Raw genomic sequence first — 18,830 nt, forward strand, 5'->3', positions numbered from 1 at the left:
ACGAGCAAACTATTGAATTTTAGACGTGCAAGAATAATAACCTAGTGCAAGACCTTCAGAAATATATTATGCTCCTTCTTCAGTAAAATACATCAACTTAAATTGATAAAGCATGCGTCACGCTAGTTTCGGCGCGTATATTGCTGCCCTCATACCGGGAAGTCTTCGCTCAAAGCAGTCACTCGCGTGGAGTTCGGCTTGCAGACGACGAGTGAACGCGACAGCCATCGCCTCGCTTGTAGCGCTGTCGCGTGCAAGATCACTTGTAAGGAGTTTATACTTGTACATACTACACGTACGTACATACTTGTACATACTACATGTACAAGCCGATTGCGAAGAGCCGGCCTCTCCAAGAAGCAAAAAATGCTGGTGCAAGCACTGCTTTCCACGCGAACGAAGGCGAAGTGTTAGCATCTCCTTGTGTTGGAAATGTTCTTTGGCGAGTATGTTTTTTCCTAAGCTGCATTCAGCGTTCCAGTGAGTACGTTTCCGGGCAAACAACTGTAGTGTTATGTTCCTGCATGCCTCCTCGTAGAACGTATGCGGTGATGCGATCTTCAGCATTTGTGCGCTGCCCCAAAGCTGTTGGCAATCTACACAGACGGTTTAAACGCGGGAAAAGTTTCCTGGCGGTTGTAGCACGTGTAGTATAGAATCTTCATCAGCGCATCATGCGCACGCTACTCGTAACCGGCGAATTCCGGCGGCTACGTGAGATCGTCGGTTTCTTATGTGCGCGAGAGAAGGGGGAGCGCAGTGTCTTGGCGTGAGCAGGCTTTCCAACACATGCAATCTTTATGGTTGCACTGCGTTATGGTAGGTGCATGCAGGCTGTTTCACAACAAACGTGCGAATAGAAAATTCGCGGCGCTTGGTGATGAAACCTGCGTCAATGGTGGGCGATAAACATGCACCTTCCGTTCAGCGTGCTAACTATTTTTTTTAGGAGAACCCAAAGCACGCATTATTGATAAACTCCGGTAGCAATCGTCCCGGAAGTAGTTGGAGCACAACACTTCTTGAGCGCTTGAAGTTGTTTCGCTTCACAGCAGCCTCCCACTTAGCTGAAAGCTTCTTGTCTTGCAGGAACTAATGGAACATCGGAACATCGTCGCGGCCGCTGGTGTCCGTGCAAGCGTAGGCTGCACAGAACGCCGGCATGATCGGCCTACAAGTTCAATTGATGCTGCGCACGTCAACTACCACTCCTATATACACACAAATAAAGGAATGTAGGGTTGAGCGAAGCAGATTAGGATGGCACGCATGAAGAAATAAGACCGGTCAGGCACGGTTGCGGAGACTGTGAAGGAGCGGAACACCCGTGTTGACGTCACTAAGCCGCGGTTTCCGGTCTCCCCTCGCATCGTCAGCGTCAGCAGCAGCGCGCGGCGCTCGACGGGGGGCGGAGCTACAGCGCGATTTTAACCGATGATTGCGTCGCTCCTAAGTGAAAAATCCCCCCCAAAATTTTACCTTCATGGTTTATAAGGTTCGCGCATCCGTATATGAGCGTCTTATTGAATTCGACAGACTCTTCAGCTTCCCTTTAAACACTTGCAGGGGCGTTATCTCTGAGGAAGACTTTCTCAGCTTGAGTGACGGGGAACTCCTCGAGGGGTTCCAAGAACAAAATGTCATTAAAGTTCAAAGAATTGCAATCTGAAGGAACAATGAACAACTACCCACCAAACATGTGATCCTCACATTTGGCACTAGCATTCTCCCCACTTCTCTCGATGCAGGATACCTAAAGATAAATGTCAGGCCATACATACCGAACCAAAGGCGGTGTTTTAAGTGCCAGAGGTTCGGCCACGCATCACAGTCATGTAGAGGCAAAGAAGCATGCGCGAAATGCAGCGCCAACGATCACCCATCTGAAAACTGTAACGCTCCCCCACGCTGTGTGAACTGCAAAGGGGATCATCCAGCGTATTCACGATCATGTCCCTGTTGGAAGAAGGAGAAAGAAGTGATTGCTCTCACAGTAAAAGAGAAAATTTCATTTTTCTAAGCAAGGAAGAGACTCTCGCTCTTACCTCAAATAAGTTATGCCAATGTGGCGTGGCAGGGGGCAGCACCATATCGTTCTCAGTAGTCTACAGAGGTCACAGTCAGTGGTCCTGTAGCAACTCCATCTGCCACCTCGGTGGCGGCAGCTTGTGCTGCTCCACCATCATCCAAGACAGCCCTGCAGACAGGTGTTCCGCAGGTCGCAAGACTAAACAGAACGCCAAGGCCCGAGGTGCATGTCTCGGCGCCTGGCTCTCGATCATCCAGCGCCTCAGAGAAGGCGATGGAGGTCGATACTAAAACCCTGGCGCCATTGACGCCAAAAGAACAGCGCTCTTCTGAGCGCTCTAAGAAGGACAAGGTCCTTATAACTATACAGAAAAAGGGACAGGCAACCTGAATGGTTACCGCCCATTAAACGTGTACTGTCCCATATCGCATGTCACCTTTAACTTTTAAGAAGTTCGCAAACATCAGTACATTTTTTATTTTACAACCATGGCTTTCATTGTGCACTGGAATTGCAGAGGCCCGATGCAAAATATAGGTGACATCAAAGACATTATCAACACTTCTTCGCCAGTTGCAGTGTGTCTTCAAGAAACGAATCTTGGTCCAAAAAATAGTAACATTCTCAAAGGTTTCACCGTTGTCCGAAGGGACCGCGAACACTCTAGCCGGTTGTCAGGAGGAGTCGCCATAGTCGTTCAGGGCAGCACCCCTACACGAAATGTTCAGCTGAATACTTCTTTCGAGGCTGTTGCTGTCACCGTTCTATCGCATAAAACCATCACCATCTGTTCACTTTACATCCCACCACATACTCTTTTTACTACTAGACAACTGGAAAATCTAATACACCAGTTGCCGGAGCCTTTTATTCTAGTAGGAGATTTTAATGCCCATTGTAGCCTCTGGGGCAGCAATAGAACAGACCAAAGAGGGCAAGTAATCGAAGATTTTATTTTGTCTAACAGCGTATGTCTTTTAAACTCGGGTTCACCAACATATTTCTCACCAAGCTCACGCAAATTTAGCTGTCTAGATTTAGCCTTCTGCTCACCGTCTGTCTTTAGCGATTTTAAGTGGGAAGTCCTGGACAATTCATATGGAAGTGATCATTTGCCGGCATTTATCAAGCTAACATCCCCATTACCTACCATAAACTCTAAGCCACGTCGCTGGAAAATACATCTTGCCGACTGGCCACTTTTTATGAAACATGCAAAACTTGAAGAAGTCTTTTCAAATGAACTCAATATAAATGAAATTAATGAGCAGTTCACTGAAGTTTTAATTTCAGCGGCAGAAAGGGCAATACCTCAAACGTCCAGTCTTGTGCGCAAAAAAAGTTTCCCCTGGTGGACTCCTGAGTGCACAGAAACAAAAAAGCTTCAAAATAGGGCCTGGGGTATGTTGCGAAGACACCCCACCTATACCAACCTTTTGTGCTTTAAACAGGCCAGAGCCAAGGCACGATTTATCAGAAGGCAGGCAAAAAAATCATCGTGGAAGAAATACGTATCTTCCATAAACAGTTCAGTCACATCTAAACGCATGTGGGAACAGGTTAGAAAGTTTCGGGGAGACTAATCATCTTATAGAATACCGTTACTTACAAGTCCAGACACACAAACAACAATACAAGAACAGGCAGATATACTTGGCAAACATTTCCGTGATGTATCCAGTTCAGGGAATTATACAAAGGAATTTTTACAGTACAAACAGTCTGCTGAAAAACAGAAGCTGCCCACTACTGGCACGTTAAATGAACCATACAATTCCCCCTTCACACAACTAGAAATAAACAAGAGTCCTTTCTGCAGGGAAAAACACAGCGCCAGGACACGACCGTATTCACTACGCCATGCTGGCTCATCTATCGCAGGCATCTGTAGAAGCTCTCCTTAAATTTTTCAACATAATCTGGGAATCAGGTATAATGCCCGAAGAGTGGAAAAAAGCAATAGTAGTTCCATTTCTAAAAGCCGGTAAATCCCCAACATCCGCAAGCAGCTACAGACCCATTGCCCTCACGAGCTGTTTGGCAATATCATATGAAAGCATTATAAATATAACTCTCATTTATTTTAGAATCAAGAAACCTCATAGACCCCCACCAGTGTGGATATAAAAAGGGTTGTTCAACTACTGACCATATTGTCCGTCTAGAGCATGAAATTCGGTATGCATTTTTACATAAACAACACTGTCTTGCAGTTTTCTTTGATTTAGAAAAAGCCTATGATACCACATGGAGATATGGAATTTTAAGAGACCTAGCAGACCTCAGCATCCGTGGTAAAATGCTTAATTGCCTAACTGATTTTATGTCTAATAGAACATTTCGGGTATGTCCAGGTACAGTTCATTCTAATACATTTACGCAGGAAAATGGCGTTCCGCAAGGCTGCGTTCTCAGCACGACGCTGTTTATAGTAAAAATGAATTCAGTTAATAAGATTATACCGTCGTCTCTTATGCACTCCATTTACGTAGACGATCTCCAAGTGGCTTGCCGTGCTTCAAATTTGCCAACCTGTGAAAGGCAGCTTCAAATGACAATAAATAAACTAACACAATGGGCTAACAAAAATGGTTTCCGTTTCTCCACACAGAAAACAGTTACTGTTTTGTTCTCTCAGAAACGAGGGCTACACAGCGATCCAGTCCTAAAATTGAACGACACCATACTGCCGGTGAAACAAGACCATAAGTTTTTAGGAGTAACCTTTGACACCAAACTTAACTTCCTAACTCTCATAAAAGCACTAAAGGTTAAAGCAAATAAAGCTCTAAATATCCTTAAAATTTTGTCTCATAAGCACTGGGGTTCCAACCGAACGTGCCTTTTACGTGTTTACCGGTCTCTTGTGCGTAACCTTTTAGACTACGGCTCCGTGGTTTACGGCTCAGCCAGACAGTCCTACATCCAACGACTTGATCTGGTACATAACCTTGGACTGCGACTGGCAAGTGGTGCCTACCGAACTTCGCCTATTCCAAGTTTATACGTCGAGTGTAATGAACCCTCCTTACAGCAGCGCAGAGCATTCCTCACTTTTTCCTACGTACTCAGAATTCAGTCATCACCCCAACACATATGCTACAACATCCTGACACAATGCAACACACGCTTACACTACACAAATAAACCAAACACGATTAGGCCACTTGTCCTGCGGTATGAACAATAATGTCGGGATTATGACATTCCCCACGAAGTCCTCCAGGTTGCCAAAAAACCACAACGGTTGGCCCCGTGGTACGATTTCACACACTTATATGATCGGACGTTAACACATCTAAAGAAAAGAGACATCCCACACGAACACATTATACAAGAATTCCGTGCACTTCAGGACAAATATCAAAATAACATGCAATATTACACTGATAGCTCTAAAACAAAAGATCACGTGGGTGTGGGGGCTGTAACGGACAATTGGGAAACAAGTATTCGATTACCACAACAAGCCTCTGTCTACACAGCAGAAGTATACGCAATATGGACTGTAGTTAAAAAGAGCATAGCTGACAAAGACAAAAACACAGTAATATACACTGATTCATTAAGCACACTGAAGGCTCTACGCACGAAATCCGAATGTGAACCCCTGATAGGGGATATTTTAAACATGGTAACATTAAACAAATACCGCCGGTCAATGACGTTTTGCTGGGTACCAAGCCATGTCGGTATACCGGGAAATGAAGCAGCGAATAGGTGTGCATCAATGGCAGCCCGCAAATACATAACAAACACGGCGCTTCCATATCGGGATAGTATCACGGCGATTAGGAAGGCCTTGACGGCCAAATGGCAACAGGCATGGGACCATTGCTTAAGCAACAAGCTACATCTTACTAAACCTGTAATTGGTGAGTGGAAGTTGTGCACTCACCAGCAACGGTTCTATGAGGTGATCCTGTGCCGACTTCGGATTGGACACACACATTTAACACACAACTTTCTCCTCCGAAAAGAAAACCCGCCGACTTGCGAAAAATGCAATCAACTTCTTAGAGTAATACATATCCTTATAACATGTCCACAGTTTGAAACCCAGCGGCAGAAGCTTTTACGCAACCTATATAATTTAAACACACCTTTACACCCTGCCCTATTACTGGCAGATGACCCGCTAGTGCCATTTACTAACCTGTTCCACTATTTAGAGACAACTGGTTATTTACACGAACTATAATGCAATGCAGGTTTGCCTGCTCTAACCTTGCTTTTCCTTTTGTCTTGTGACTGGCGCAGCATGGTCTTAGTTGCCTTTGTGCCATTAAACCCCAACTAACCAACCATCAGTGGTGCACTGTGTGCGCAACCGGTTACAGGCACCAAGCAAGGACTGGTCGTTCTCCAGAGAATGGCAAAGTCATCATTCTTAGAAAGAAAAATGTACAGTTGCTTGAGAAAAAAGTTAGAATACTTGTTGATTCCTTCCTTCAATAAAGCGTTTCTCTCTCTCTGCTCCCGTAATTGCTATGTGCCTGTCATAGGCATACATGCCAGGGGGGAGCAGCAATGCGGATGAACTTGTGTGTTCACTTCAAAGATGCCTCAACACTGGTTGTGAACGAAGCTAAGGCCCCCAAGATTTCTGCAATCTTACTAGATACAATAACCTGTCGGCTTGCGTTTCTTCTATATATATCTTTTTATTTGCTTGAGTTGCCATGTGGCATAACGTCAGTATGAAACTAAATATATGCATGCAGACCCGTTCCATAGGGATACCACAATAGTGACTTATAAAATATGTTGTCCATAATCCATCATTCATAGTCTTCAGCTTGATTACTGTTCAATTTCACACCTTTAAGTAGACTTTCGTGCCTCCTGAATTGGTCTGTCTTTATTGCCCACTAGTCAGTGTGTCCCCTGCATGGGAGGCGAAATGTCCAAGTAAATTGCCCGAATGCTCACTCTTGTAAATACTGTAATCATTGTAAATAGGCCGTTTGTACTTTCTGGCTCCCTACTCTGCGGTTTCTCCAGTTCTGTTCCCTCTTCATTGCACCATTCCCCTTTCTGGCCAATGTTCAGGTGTGAGCCATCAACAGTGTGGCCAACAAAATTCTTTTTCTTCAACCAGCACAAGTGTAGTCAATTTTTTCCCGATCAGACTCAAGCTGATGCGGATGGGGGCACTTTTCACCTATTTGTTTTTGGGGTGACGGCAAATTCGTTTGTCCATGTGCATGGGAGAGGGGATCGGCCCCATGGCAACGCCCCCCTCCCTTCTGACCGCCGGTAGCTCTTGACTTGCTGTCGCATTCAAGCTTACCCTTTCATCCATGTTGCTCTTTCTAAGCCCACCTCCTGAAACTTTCTGTTCTGTGGAGAAGGAGACGGAAGGGTTCCAACGCCCCCCTGGCTACGCCAATGCCTGCCGTGGTGGCATAGTGGCTTTGGCACTATGCTGCTAAACCTGAGGTCGTGGGTACAAATTTTAACAGGGGAAAAATGCAAAAATGCCCATTTAACATGCATGTTAAAAAAGCCCAGGTGATCCAAATGAATCCGGATTCTCCCACTACGGCATGCCTCATAATCATATTGTGGTTGTGGCATGTACAACCCCAGAATTTAATTTTTAACGTCTGTTTACAAAAATTTCTATGCAATTTCTTTTAACGGGAGAAAATGTGACAATACTTGCATACTTAGAACTAGGAGCACATTAAGAAACCCACGATAATGAAAATTAATCTGAAGTCCTTCACTACAGTGTACGTCATTATCCACTGTGCAGTTTTGGGATGTTAAACCCTACAATTTATAACAGTCTTGGTGGTCCACTGGTGATGGAAAGATGGTGGTAAAGTATTATGTGCTATGTTCATTTATATTTCAAGGACTACATGAGTACTTCCATATTGTATAAGAATGATGTATGCTTGCCACTGATCAGGTCAGCTGATTGTACACTAAGGATTGGCTTCCCTTCAAGCCAAGTAGACGGATGGAGCAAGTGTGTTTGTTTCTCTCTGCCTTCTGTCTGGAATGTCCCGTGTCTACCTGCTGTACAACAGTGTGGCCGTGGCTGTGGCGACGCCCTTCAGCTGTGCTAGTCTGGTGGAGGTGGTTCAGTGCGAGGCGGCCAGCGAACGACCAGGCTTGTTCGACTGCTTGCGTGAGGGTCTGATGCGCTTGCTGCCACGAGGAGGACCCAAGTGTGGTCGCATGCTGCCCCTGTGGCGCCTCCTGGGGGCATCAGTGGCACATGGCCTCGCCCACTACCTCCTTACTACTATGGTGCGATGGGCTGCGCTGCAGCTGCTGCGCATGCACCGGCACAGGCAGCACCAACAGGTTCTGCTGCTGCGGCAGCAGGCTGGCATTGTGCACGGCCCCATGGGTGATGCTCTGGTGAGCCACATTTTTTTTTTTTTCAGCAACATGAGCTGTGTTTTTATTCTGGTAGTAACATTAGAAAAAAGATGTCTCACTTATTGCTGCTTTGTTTTTATTTATATGTTACAACAAGATCACATTTTTTAAATTCACATTGTTCAGTAAAACTCTAGGCAACTTGGCTTTGTTGCTTTCCTTGTTCCACTGCAAAAAGCGGAGAACCGCCATTGTGGGAAAGTACATCTTGACATTGGAAAAACAAGCTGCTACAGAGAATCTGATTGATTCCAGTACCTTTTGGCAACACTTTGCCAGCAGCTGCAGAGCTACCCGAACCATAGCAGCACCTCGCCTACACCCACTACAATCGAGGGCGGTGATGTAGTGCATCGTGAAGTGGTAAACAATGTGCAGTGTATTGCGGTTGAATTGAACAGACCTACTGAATGATGAGAACCAGAAAGTGCAATCTTGTTGCAAATATTAAGCAACCATAAAGCAGTGGCAAGTGCAAAACCTTTAAAATTTTTTAGAATTACACAGGTTGCTGTATTTGGCGAGCTATAAGAAAAAGACAGTGTTGTTGAGCAGCCACAATAAATGTACTCGTTGCATATTTAACCTGTGCACTGCAGTGGCGGCTGATTAATTGAACTCAAATTAATTCATCTTCCTATTTTATGCTCTGATCATCTTTGGTTTCATTTGCCAGGAAGTGAGGATCAGGATACTGCCGTCGTAGTAGCCTGAACAGTGCCTTTGTTCGGGCTTAAGTCTCCCATGCATTGATTTATTTCTAGACTTAAATATGGTATTCAATACTGTTCAATGCGCTATTTTACTCAAGAAGCTAACAATGTATGGTGTACAAGGAGTGGCTCTAAATCTGTGCAGCACTTATTTATTAAATTGCTACCAATATCTCTCTATTAATTCTTTATTGTTATATAAAATGATGATAAATCAAGGAGCACCACAAGGCTCTGTCTTAGAGCCTTTGTGGTTTCTAACTCATGTTAATGATGTAACAAAAATACCCGTTTGCCCTGATATAGTGATGTACACAGATGATACCAATGTCTTTGTTAGCAGAGTGAAAATGTGGTGTTTAGAAAATAGTGCTAATGTTGGAATTACAAGTAGCATATACCAAATTTGTACCTTCAGGAACTGTCAGAATGGTTACACATGAGCGGCTTCAGCTTGAATACAAAACAAGACTAAATTTATTATTTTTGAACCAGCTGGCACTAAAAATTGCAGTGTTTATTAGCTTAACATGTGAAGGCTGCTTATTGGAACAGGTCAGTGAACAGAAATTTTTAGGTGTACGATTTCGAGATGACTTTTCTTGAAAAACACATTAGTAATCTGGCAACTGATCTATCTAGAATTACCAGCAGCATATATGACACACAAACTAATGCCTGTATGGCTAAAACAAATGTTTTTTCGCTCTTTTATTTCAGAATTAGCTGCTTAACCCTTGTATGGGGAACAAGCACATCAACTATGGAAAGCTAACTCTTCTTTAAAAGAAAATATTGCGTATATAATATTTGAATATGACACTGCAAATGCACGGGACGTATAAATGCAGCCACTCTTTTCAATGTTCAAGATGCCTCAGGTTCATTATTGCAAGTTATAACCGGGGATTTACAAAAGTGCCCTCTATGACATGTCTACTCACAGTTCAACCACCTAGCTGACTCATCAGCCTAGACGAAGAATGTCAGCTGTACATTTATTCAGCTTTTGTTCTAGACACATAAATCATTGTGTGTTCAGTTGCATGCATTGTATATAGGGGGCCGGGGCCAAATCAGGCAAAATATTGCCTTTAGCCATGACCTTCTCTTAGACTTTGAGTGTCAAATAATGATCAGAAAAAAAAAAGTGAGACATTGCATAGATGTTCCAGTGTTTGTATTGATTTTGGCTCCCACTTGTTAGTGCAAATGCCGTTGCAGGGATATGTGCCATGTAACATTGCTTCAGAGGTTGCTGTGTATAGTAAATCAAAGATGTGGCTTCGAGGCTTTTTAAAGCTAGCAAGCTGTCCATTCTTAAAGGGATCCCGAAAAGATTTTGATGATTTTGAACAAACATACTGAGTTGTTTGCTTTTGCTCATAAATGCTTCTGATTATAAAGTGTTGCGTTTAAGCTCTCCGCGTAAAGCGTGTAATTTATTATGAGGTTCAAAAGATGTTCATCGCTTCTGATGGCAGCGGCGCCGCTTGCCTGAGTTTCCAGCCGCCGCCCCCTCCCAGTTGACATAGTTAGCCCAATTAATGTCAATTGGGCAGCTACAAGCACTTCTGGCACACTGCAAGTGTCTGCTTTTGTTGCAGTGTTGACGTGAGCTGTGCGGTTAGTGTTGGTCTCGAGCTTTCTTTTCGCAAGCACAAAGGATCGAACGTTGTGGGTTGCAAATCTAGCAATCGGCAACATGTCAAGCTGTGACATCGTGTCTCTCTGCAAGGCAACTTGCAAGCGGAGTGGCTGCAGCGCATTGGGCTGTCAATCCAATCGTGGCCAGTGTCTACGCATTTGTGGATATCACTTCATGCCGGAGAATTACTACCATAATAGAGAGATTTAGCATGTCCGATGTTTGGGTAAACACAAGTGCAAGGGAACTGTGCTTGGTCGTTATGCCAGATGAGCGGAGGCACAAACATGAACAGCCTGCACGGCGCAGCAACCTGGTTCCACAGATCTCCACTAGACAAACACAGAGCTAATATAGCAATAACCAAGTCTATTCTACTTAGCTGCTGGTATAAATTTTTGGCAGAAGCGTAATCATGAAAATGTTGTCTCTTTAAATGCTTACAATGTCTTGCACTTCGTTACAGCAATAGTGGCTATGTGTTTGGCTGATTAAGCTCTGCGCCACCAGGTTGCTGCACCATGCAGGCTGCTCACGTTTATGCTAAAGCCCCTTCGTCACAGCGGTAGCGTTATGGAGGGGCTTTAGTTTATGCCTCTGCCCATCCATTGAAACGCCCAGCTTGCTTGTGGATACCGGCATACCAGACATGCTCGGTGCTGCGACAGAAAGCTCGTTAACTCATGCTGTGCGTGTTGCTCTTGCGGGGGATGTACAGCTGGGCGGCTAGCGGAGCCATTGGAGAGTGTTCGCGCGCAGGCTCCAACACAACTGGAAGTAGACGACACGACATCATGACGACATCATGATGCAGCGGACGAGTTTAGGAAAAAAAAAACATGGCCAACGAGGAAGTTAACTTGTAATTGTCTGTAGCTCTCTTAATATGAGATGGTTCACTTAAATTTTAGCATGAATTATTTACTGTAGCTGCGCCCTACCTGTCTACAAAATTTATCGAAACCATTTCAGGGACCCTTTCAAAATCAAGTTTTTGTAAAGGCAGTAAATTTGACAGTACTACCACATGATGAGTGGCCTCAGCATATGTGAGGAAATAAACTACAAGGACGACAACATGTTCTCAGGACTGTGTGCCCACGCACTCTCTTCTTGTAGGTTTTAATGAAAAATCCCTGAAAGTTGCTGATACCATAGTATTTTTTGAAAAATCTCTAGCCCTAGAAACTGGCTCAAACATTCTGTATAGGAGATCACCGGAAAGGTGCTTCCTGATGAAGCTGCCTACAGGCAGCCACACATAGTCTTGCAAGGAGCTACATATGGCTGGCAAGTTGTGGTTCTCTGTCCCTGTGTTAAGCTATGGTACCTCAGTATTGCAAGTGTTTAACATAAAAGACAACATACAGCAGCCTTGAGCACTTTGAATAACTAAAGCAGCTGATAACCTGCACTCAGATGGAAATTGTGAATTGTGTTGCACTATGTGGCATTTCTGAATATCTGTACTTGTTGAATAAGTACTTCTGACCTTCATTAAAGCACATTCTCTGTGACAAAAGAGGGAACTCGAGCCTACTGTGTAAAGGTAACAGCCAAGTCTTAAAAGGAAGCTTTAGGCCAGGGGCTCCTATCTAAATATCTATCCCATGCATTTAGATAGGAGAAATTGTTTTTCTCAGCATCCAGTGCACCAAATTTCATGAGGTTTGTTGCATTTAAAAGCAAAAGAAACTGTAGTGACTATTGGCTGCAAATTGTTTTATTTAAGTTGTAAACTTTTTAATAAAGATTGGAAAAAATCAAAAATTTTTGGAAGACAATACAATGAAGTTTACAGCTCTGTAACACAACAATGAAAAACGATATCGCAGTTTTGTAAAATCGCACCTAATAGTACAAAATTAATATTTTGTACATGACTCTCAGATAAACCACTACTGTGTAAGTACTGTTACATTCGACCGGCGGGGGCTGGCGATCTTCGGGGAAGCGACCGTCAGAAAGGCGCGACCATGTCTGCTGCAACGACTCTCTTTGAAAGGACGGCAATACGTCAGTCCCCAGCCCATTGACACAACCATGGAGGACAATGAGAACAATGCGACGAGTCAACAGGACATCGGCGCCACCGTGGCTGCGGCGGCAGAGCATGTATCGTTAGTGTGTACGCCATCCCCGGCACGGTCTGTTTGGAGCAGGGGAGCTGCTGGAAGATATTTTGTGGTGCCATATCACGCAGCTTAGAAGTCGTCATTCAATGGACAGACGTGGCGATTACCATCTGCAGAGTCGACTCTGGGATCAAGAGGCGCCTGCTGGGGGCAGCACCGTGTCTGCGAGAACCCACTCACCTTAGTGCGGTCAGTGCAACCTGTGCGGAAGTGAGTGTGTAAACCCTCCCCCTCAAAGGCGGGTTGGCTACAATGACTTTGGACGCTCTGTTTGGTCGAACGGCTGTTTTCCTTCAGCTAGGGATCTAGGGAGGACAGAGTGTTTATAAGCAGCCGTGTCGTGGTTGCTGAGTCATTTTAGACTGATGAACTGTAACGTTCTCATGTAGGTACTCTAAATAAATCCCGTATTCCTTGCTCTCGATGAGAACAAGTTTCTCCCTTCAACAACGTCCTCAGCGTGGATAAGTTGGACGATGGCATGGGCCAGCTACCATCTATTTCATGCCCGACCCCAACCATTAGAGTAGAACTTTTGTAAAGCCCTTGTGAACAATGTAAGAAATTCACGCAAGATATCAATTGACATATCACATTTATCCGCTTTTGATGCTCTCACGGATGCAGTTTACAAACCTGTGAAATTTGTTTCTGGTGCAGAGCTACGGATTTGTAAACTTCATTCTTTTACTTTTTCAAACTTTTGAATTTTAAAAAGTTTCTTTAGGAAGAGTAAGGTCCTAAATCAAAATTCTGCTTGCAACAGTCACTAGAATTTAACTTTCTCTTTCAAAAGCAACAAATCTCATCAAAATCGGCCCTGTGGTTATTTCATAAAAGCGTTTCTGCATTTGGCATGTATTGGAATATGCGGTATCGGAGTTGGGCCCGAGCTAAAGCTTCCACTTAATTGAGCCCTCTGCAAATGGAGAGCATTAGAAGTTTATGAGAGACTGCATGTGTTGGCTGATTTTTCATGGGCATGCTAGATGATACTACAGTCTCTTTGTTGATGAAAGTGAAAAAAAAAAAAATTATACTTCACAAATTTGCCATGACTTCAGAAGTTCTGCATTTGGCGAATTTTGTACTGGGACTAGTGGTCCAAATTGTTTTTCGATTCAACAATGCTGTTGAGCTGAACATATGCTGAAGCGCCTACATGGCCCTTCAGAAGGCTGCATCTTTTATTTATCTTTGATATTCACTGTAAAATTTACTAAGTAAATGTGACTTACCCTTACCGTTACACTAAACATGCTTTTAGTGCACATGAATAAATAGAGCATTTGGTTGACTCGAATTGATGGCCACATCTGGGTTATGCTGTTGGGCAAAGTAGAAGCAACAGACCTCGAATTATGTGAGCCCAGAGCTTTTGCAGCTCTCATAAGCTGTTCATTACTGTTGTGCATATCTGTTAAGTCAGCAACGTTGGGTCTATTTTTTACGAATGCTTGAGCAGTGTACACACAATTATCACATCGAAACTTTTTTGTTTGCAGGAACTACCGTCAGAAGGTGCCTCATTTCTCCAAGAAATGGTAGCATCACTCATTGGTTCACTTGTGGCAGATGTGCTGCTCTTCCCTTTTGAAACTGTTCTCCACAGGTGAGCAGCAGCTGCTTGCACTTTCTCATTTCAAGTTATTGATGTCTCTAAAAGACCAAACAATAAATTATTTTGAGGCTTTTGAATCACCAATCTGATATGCCTGGGTAGAGTAACCAGCTTGACATTCTGCATCATCACACCTGTGCAGTCGTGTGGGTGGAGTCATCGAATTTGCCATAAGTAGAGGCCCAATACGTACACAGCAAAAGCACACATAAAAATGCTTGGGATCCACAGGCACTGCTCTGTTTTGCAGCTGTAGGTGTCTCTGGAGGCCTCTGCACTTGCAATCAGGCCAGTGATTTCTGTGCTGCCGTACAGCTGAATTCTCAATCTGACTCCATGCACATTGGCTTAAAAGCTGCTACTGTGGTTGTAGTAGATGAACAATATGCACCAAGTGAAGCGGCACAAATAGCAGGTTGTTTGATGCAACGCAGAATGAGCCTCGTAAGCTTTCTTTTTTTTTTTTGCTGACGTTATGGTCTAGCCATGAGATGAAAAAGCCTAGTGTGTATGTGACCATGTTAAGGGGGGATGAGGGTCTTGAAAACTTTTTTTTTATTTCTTAACATATCTTTCTGAAAATTGGCATGCAGATATATCTTTGAATGCTGATCCCAAATATATATTCAGATTTTATATATCTCATCTAGAAATGAAGATATTGCAAAATAATTTATCCCACATAGGTCTTTTCTTACGGGCCATTATGATAATTTCTTAATTAAAAAAACTAGTTTTAAAGAATAGCTGTCATTTTCAAGGGCCCACTGCACATCCTAAAGCTAAAGAAATTTTTTAAAAGTCGTCATATAGGTCATGAATGAATAACAAAGTAGGAAGAAAAAAACAATGTGGGAGTAATTAGCTTACATCTGACTTAATTGCTAGTCTATTGGGTTTAATGAAAAATGGAAAGCTTTAGGATGTAGCTGAGGTCTTACTGAAAAAAATGATACCTAATTCAATAAAATCAGTTGATGCAAACATTATGAAAAGTTCTGTAAGGCAAAGGCATTTGATCGAAAAAGCAAAGCTGAGAAAATTGCATTCAAAGTTTTGCTGACTCTACCACTTTTGTTTACCTATCACATGGAAAAATTTAATGCTTTAGCATGCAGCCCAGTCATTACTGAACACAATAACACCAAACTCACAGAAATCTGTTCATGTAAAGATTGTGAAAACTTCTGTATTGCATTGGCACTTGACAAAAAAAAAGCTCAGAAAGTCACTTGCTATTTTCTTTGAATCTGCCACACATTCACAAAAGTCCTGGGCAGTAGTGCTGGGTTCTGTCAGGCATGTGCTTCTTGGCCATCCTCTTCTTCATCTTTTCAGCATTGGTGTGACTTTTATCTGACCTGCAGAGCCTCTGTTTATCTTTTTCAAGGCTCCTACGAATGAGGTAGCTCCCAGGACTGTAACCAAGCTGTGCTGCAACAGCTCTGCTGGTTCTCTCACTGCTCTCTCTCACTGCACTTTGCGAGTTGGAGAGTGGCCATCCCACATTTGCTGCAGCTTGAGGACGCAAACAGCTTCTTTAGCACACAGAGATCAACGATGATGTACTCTGTGCCGCGATCGTCGTCTTCACTTCCTGTGCCGACGTTCATTAGCTCGAACTTGCGGAAAGTCGCGGAATTCTTTGCCAATTAAGTTTTAATGCTGTCTGCGTATTTTTTCGCGCCCCGCGCACTTCGCCTCCGTGAAAAACACCATGTCGAAGCGTTGAGCACGCGAGCTCGGTTCAGCCGCGTCCGTCGGCACCGAAGCGGCGTGCGGAAACGCCGAAGTCGACGTTAGGCTTCGGTCAGCCGGCTCGGCCGCTTCCGACGACACGGAATCCGCAGCGACTTGCAGCGTCTCAAAAGTTGGTATTTTCGACGGGCTTAGTCCAGGCGCATCCACCGGCACTGCAGAGACTTGCGGTAACACCGAAGTTGACACCGATCGGCACTGTCCAGCCGCGTCCACCGGCGAAGCTAGCGTCGATGGGGTTTGTTCAGCCGCGTCCTCCGGCGAAGCTGTTGTTGGCGAGCTCAGTCCGGCCGCATCCACCAAGGGCACAGCAGCTTGCGGCATCACCGAAGCTGTAGTTGTCGACGATGTAGCGCTCATCTTATTGCATGCGCGTGTCTTTTTGCTGACTGCTTTTCGCGTGCTTGCTTTCAAGCGCGCGTCATGCGCCATCGTGACACGCGGAACAAAGACACCAGGCACGCAAAAGCAAGAAATTTGTGGTTAAAAGAAGCGACTCAACAGCCAAAATATCTACAAGAACGATAAAGAGAAAGACAGAACGAAAAATACTAGGAAAGAAAGAGGAGCGCGAAAAATGACGTGCATGCAGGCGAGAGCAGACGACGCGAAGGAGTCGAACAACGCGGCCCGCGGCAGGCGAAGCATGCGTCACGGCCAATCAGAGGGCTGCCCTCGAGGAGGCGCCCGTTTCACCCAATCAGCGGCTGTCTCGCGACGATTTCCCGCTTGAGAACGGGTGCCGATCGCTCCGCTGCACGAGAGTCTACAGCGTGCCGAGGGGCGCCAGAATGGAGAGCGGGAAACCAGCTTTCAAACGAGACCAAGATGGCGCCGATCGGTTCGCGTCGCGCGGAGCTACGGCAGCTTGAAAATGAGGCAAACATTCGCGCTTGGCGTTCAATTTCGGCTCACCGACGTTTCTAAATTGCCGTTTTTTTTATACTTCGAGTAGGAATTAAGCCATAATATTTTGTAGAGACATAGTTGGGACATTAAAGACTTCAAAAACGCAATTTTTGAAAATTGCCATTTTTGACCATTTTTCGCGATTTCAAGACCCGCGTCCCCCCTTAAACTGTTGCACATGAAATGCTTAATTTCTTTACCTGCCATGGCAGCCAAGGGTATCCTACTGCCGAGCACAAGGTTGCAGGCTTAATTACTGGTCACATTCCAGTGTAGCAAAATGCCAAAGCATTTGTGCACCATGATTTTGGTGCAGGTTAAATGAACGCCAAGTAGTCAGAATTAAGCCAGAGGCCCCCAGACTACATCATCTCTTGTGGACCACAAGCTGCTTCGGAACATTATCGTATTTACTTGTGTAAGGCCTGCAAATTTTTTTTATTTTCTTTCAGATTTTTTTTAGTGGATGTAGGCCTTGCATGAGGCTGGCTTATGGCTATACTCACGGAAGCCACAAATGGCACTCATGCAAAATAACGTAACCACTTACAGCTGACTATAAACACATGTATGGTCGCTGACAAATTTTTCGAACTTGAGAAAATGTCTATAAATAATTGGCAATCCAGAAAAAAGAAATTGATGTGGTGTTAAAGCCAATTTCATTGTTTTTTGGAATGCCAGCACAGCATAAAATTCACTTGCAGATTCTTGCTCAGTGTTGTGCTACACTGAAATAAAAATGGACATTTCATGACAGCCGATCGAGGCCATAGGTACATTTTGTGTTCAGCCATTGCTCAGCCCGACGCGTGTCGCAGGTAGTCGTGAAACATAAATACCGCACATGTGGTGTTGAGTCCGCGACATTGTTAGTTTTGGCCGAGCTGCTCAAAATTAGTTGGGAGTTTTTTATTGGCTTTATACCTGTGTGGACAAGCTTACACTATTACATCCAGTAAATGCACACGTGAACTCGGTAAAGGTTTGCGGTATGTGTCGGCTGATCACCCGTGGAACCAAACTCCTCAACACATACATGGCTGTCAGTCTAACCCAGTGCATGTGATCTCATGCCCGATCGCTGATATAGTCTGCTGGTACAAAATTTTTAATGGCGAATTTCCCACGATGACTTGCCTCCAACCACACCTGCCAGCTAGGCCTAACCATGCAGCACTGCTTCATTGGTGTCGTCTGCCAAAGTTGTGGTTTGGTGCTGAGTGAGGGATGTGGTGATGTTAATGCCATCGCCAGAAAGACAACTACAGTCAAAGACTGATTTTCTGAACGCCCGATTTTTCGGACGCCTTCTTGACACTGCCACAGTACCCCATTGAGTCAATGTATGGGGAACGTGCAATGAACCGGTGGTGCCGCAGTGCGGAAGCAAGTAAACGCATCTTGTATGCTTAGTGAAGCAGCAGGCCCATCAGTTGCGCCGTGTCAGGTTGTCAGTGGAGCTTTGCAATGTCGCATATGAATTTCTGCATCATAAACTGTGCAAATAGCTACAGGAGCTGCCCACTTGGAACTAACCTTTTCAGTTTTCCGGCGCGACCATGCTTCAGAGACAAGCGGGAACGCTGAATTCGCAGTGTACGCTGTGTGAAGTAAG

At 44.4% G+C, this 18,830-nt stretch overlaps 1 protein-coding gene across 5 annotated transcripts in view; it reads left to right on the top strand.

Annotated features, from left to right (window-relative positions):
• The window catches only part of LOC142571356 (mitochondrial outer membrane protein SLC25A46-like), a 61,114-nt gene that overhangs the window by 19,448 nt on the left and 22,836 nt on the right, over positions 1 to 18,830 (top strand). For 3 of the 5 annotated variants that reach the window (XM_075679633.1, XM_075679634.1, XM_075679635.1), the window contains exons 7-8: positions 8,071 to 8,407; positions 14,430 to 14,536. In XM_075679633.1, the coding sequence (XP_075535748.1) occupies positions 8,071 to 8,407; positions 14,430 to 14,536 (444 nt within the window). Of the gene's footprint in view, positions 1 to 8,070; positions 8,408 to 14,429; positions 14,537 to 18,759; positions 18,826 to 18,830 lie in introns of all 5 variants that reach the window. The other 2 variants (XM_075679637.1, XM_075679636.1) reach the window with 1 other exon arrangement.

The sequence above is a fragment of the Dermacentor variabilis genome, chromosome 2 (genome assembly GCF_050947875.1).
Source record: "Dermacentor variabilis isolate Ectoservices chromosome 2, ASM5094787v1, whole genome shotgun sequence".
Taxonomy (NCBI): domain Eukaryota; kingdom Metazoa; phylum Arthropoda; class Arachnida; order Ixodida; family Ixodidae; genus Dermacentor; species Dermacentor variabilis.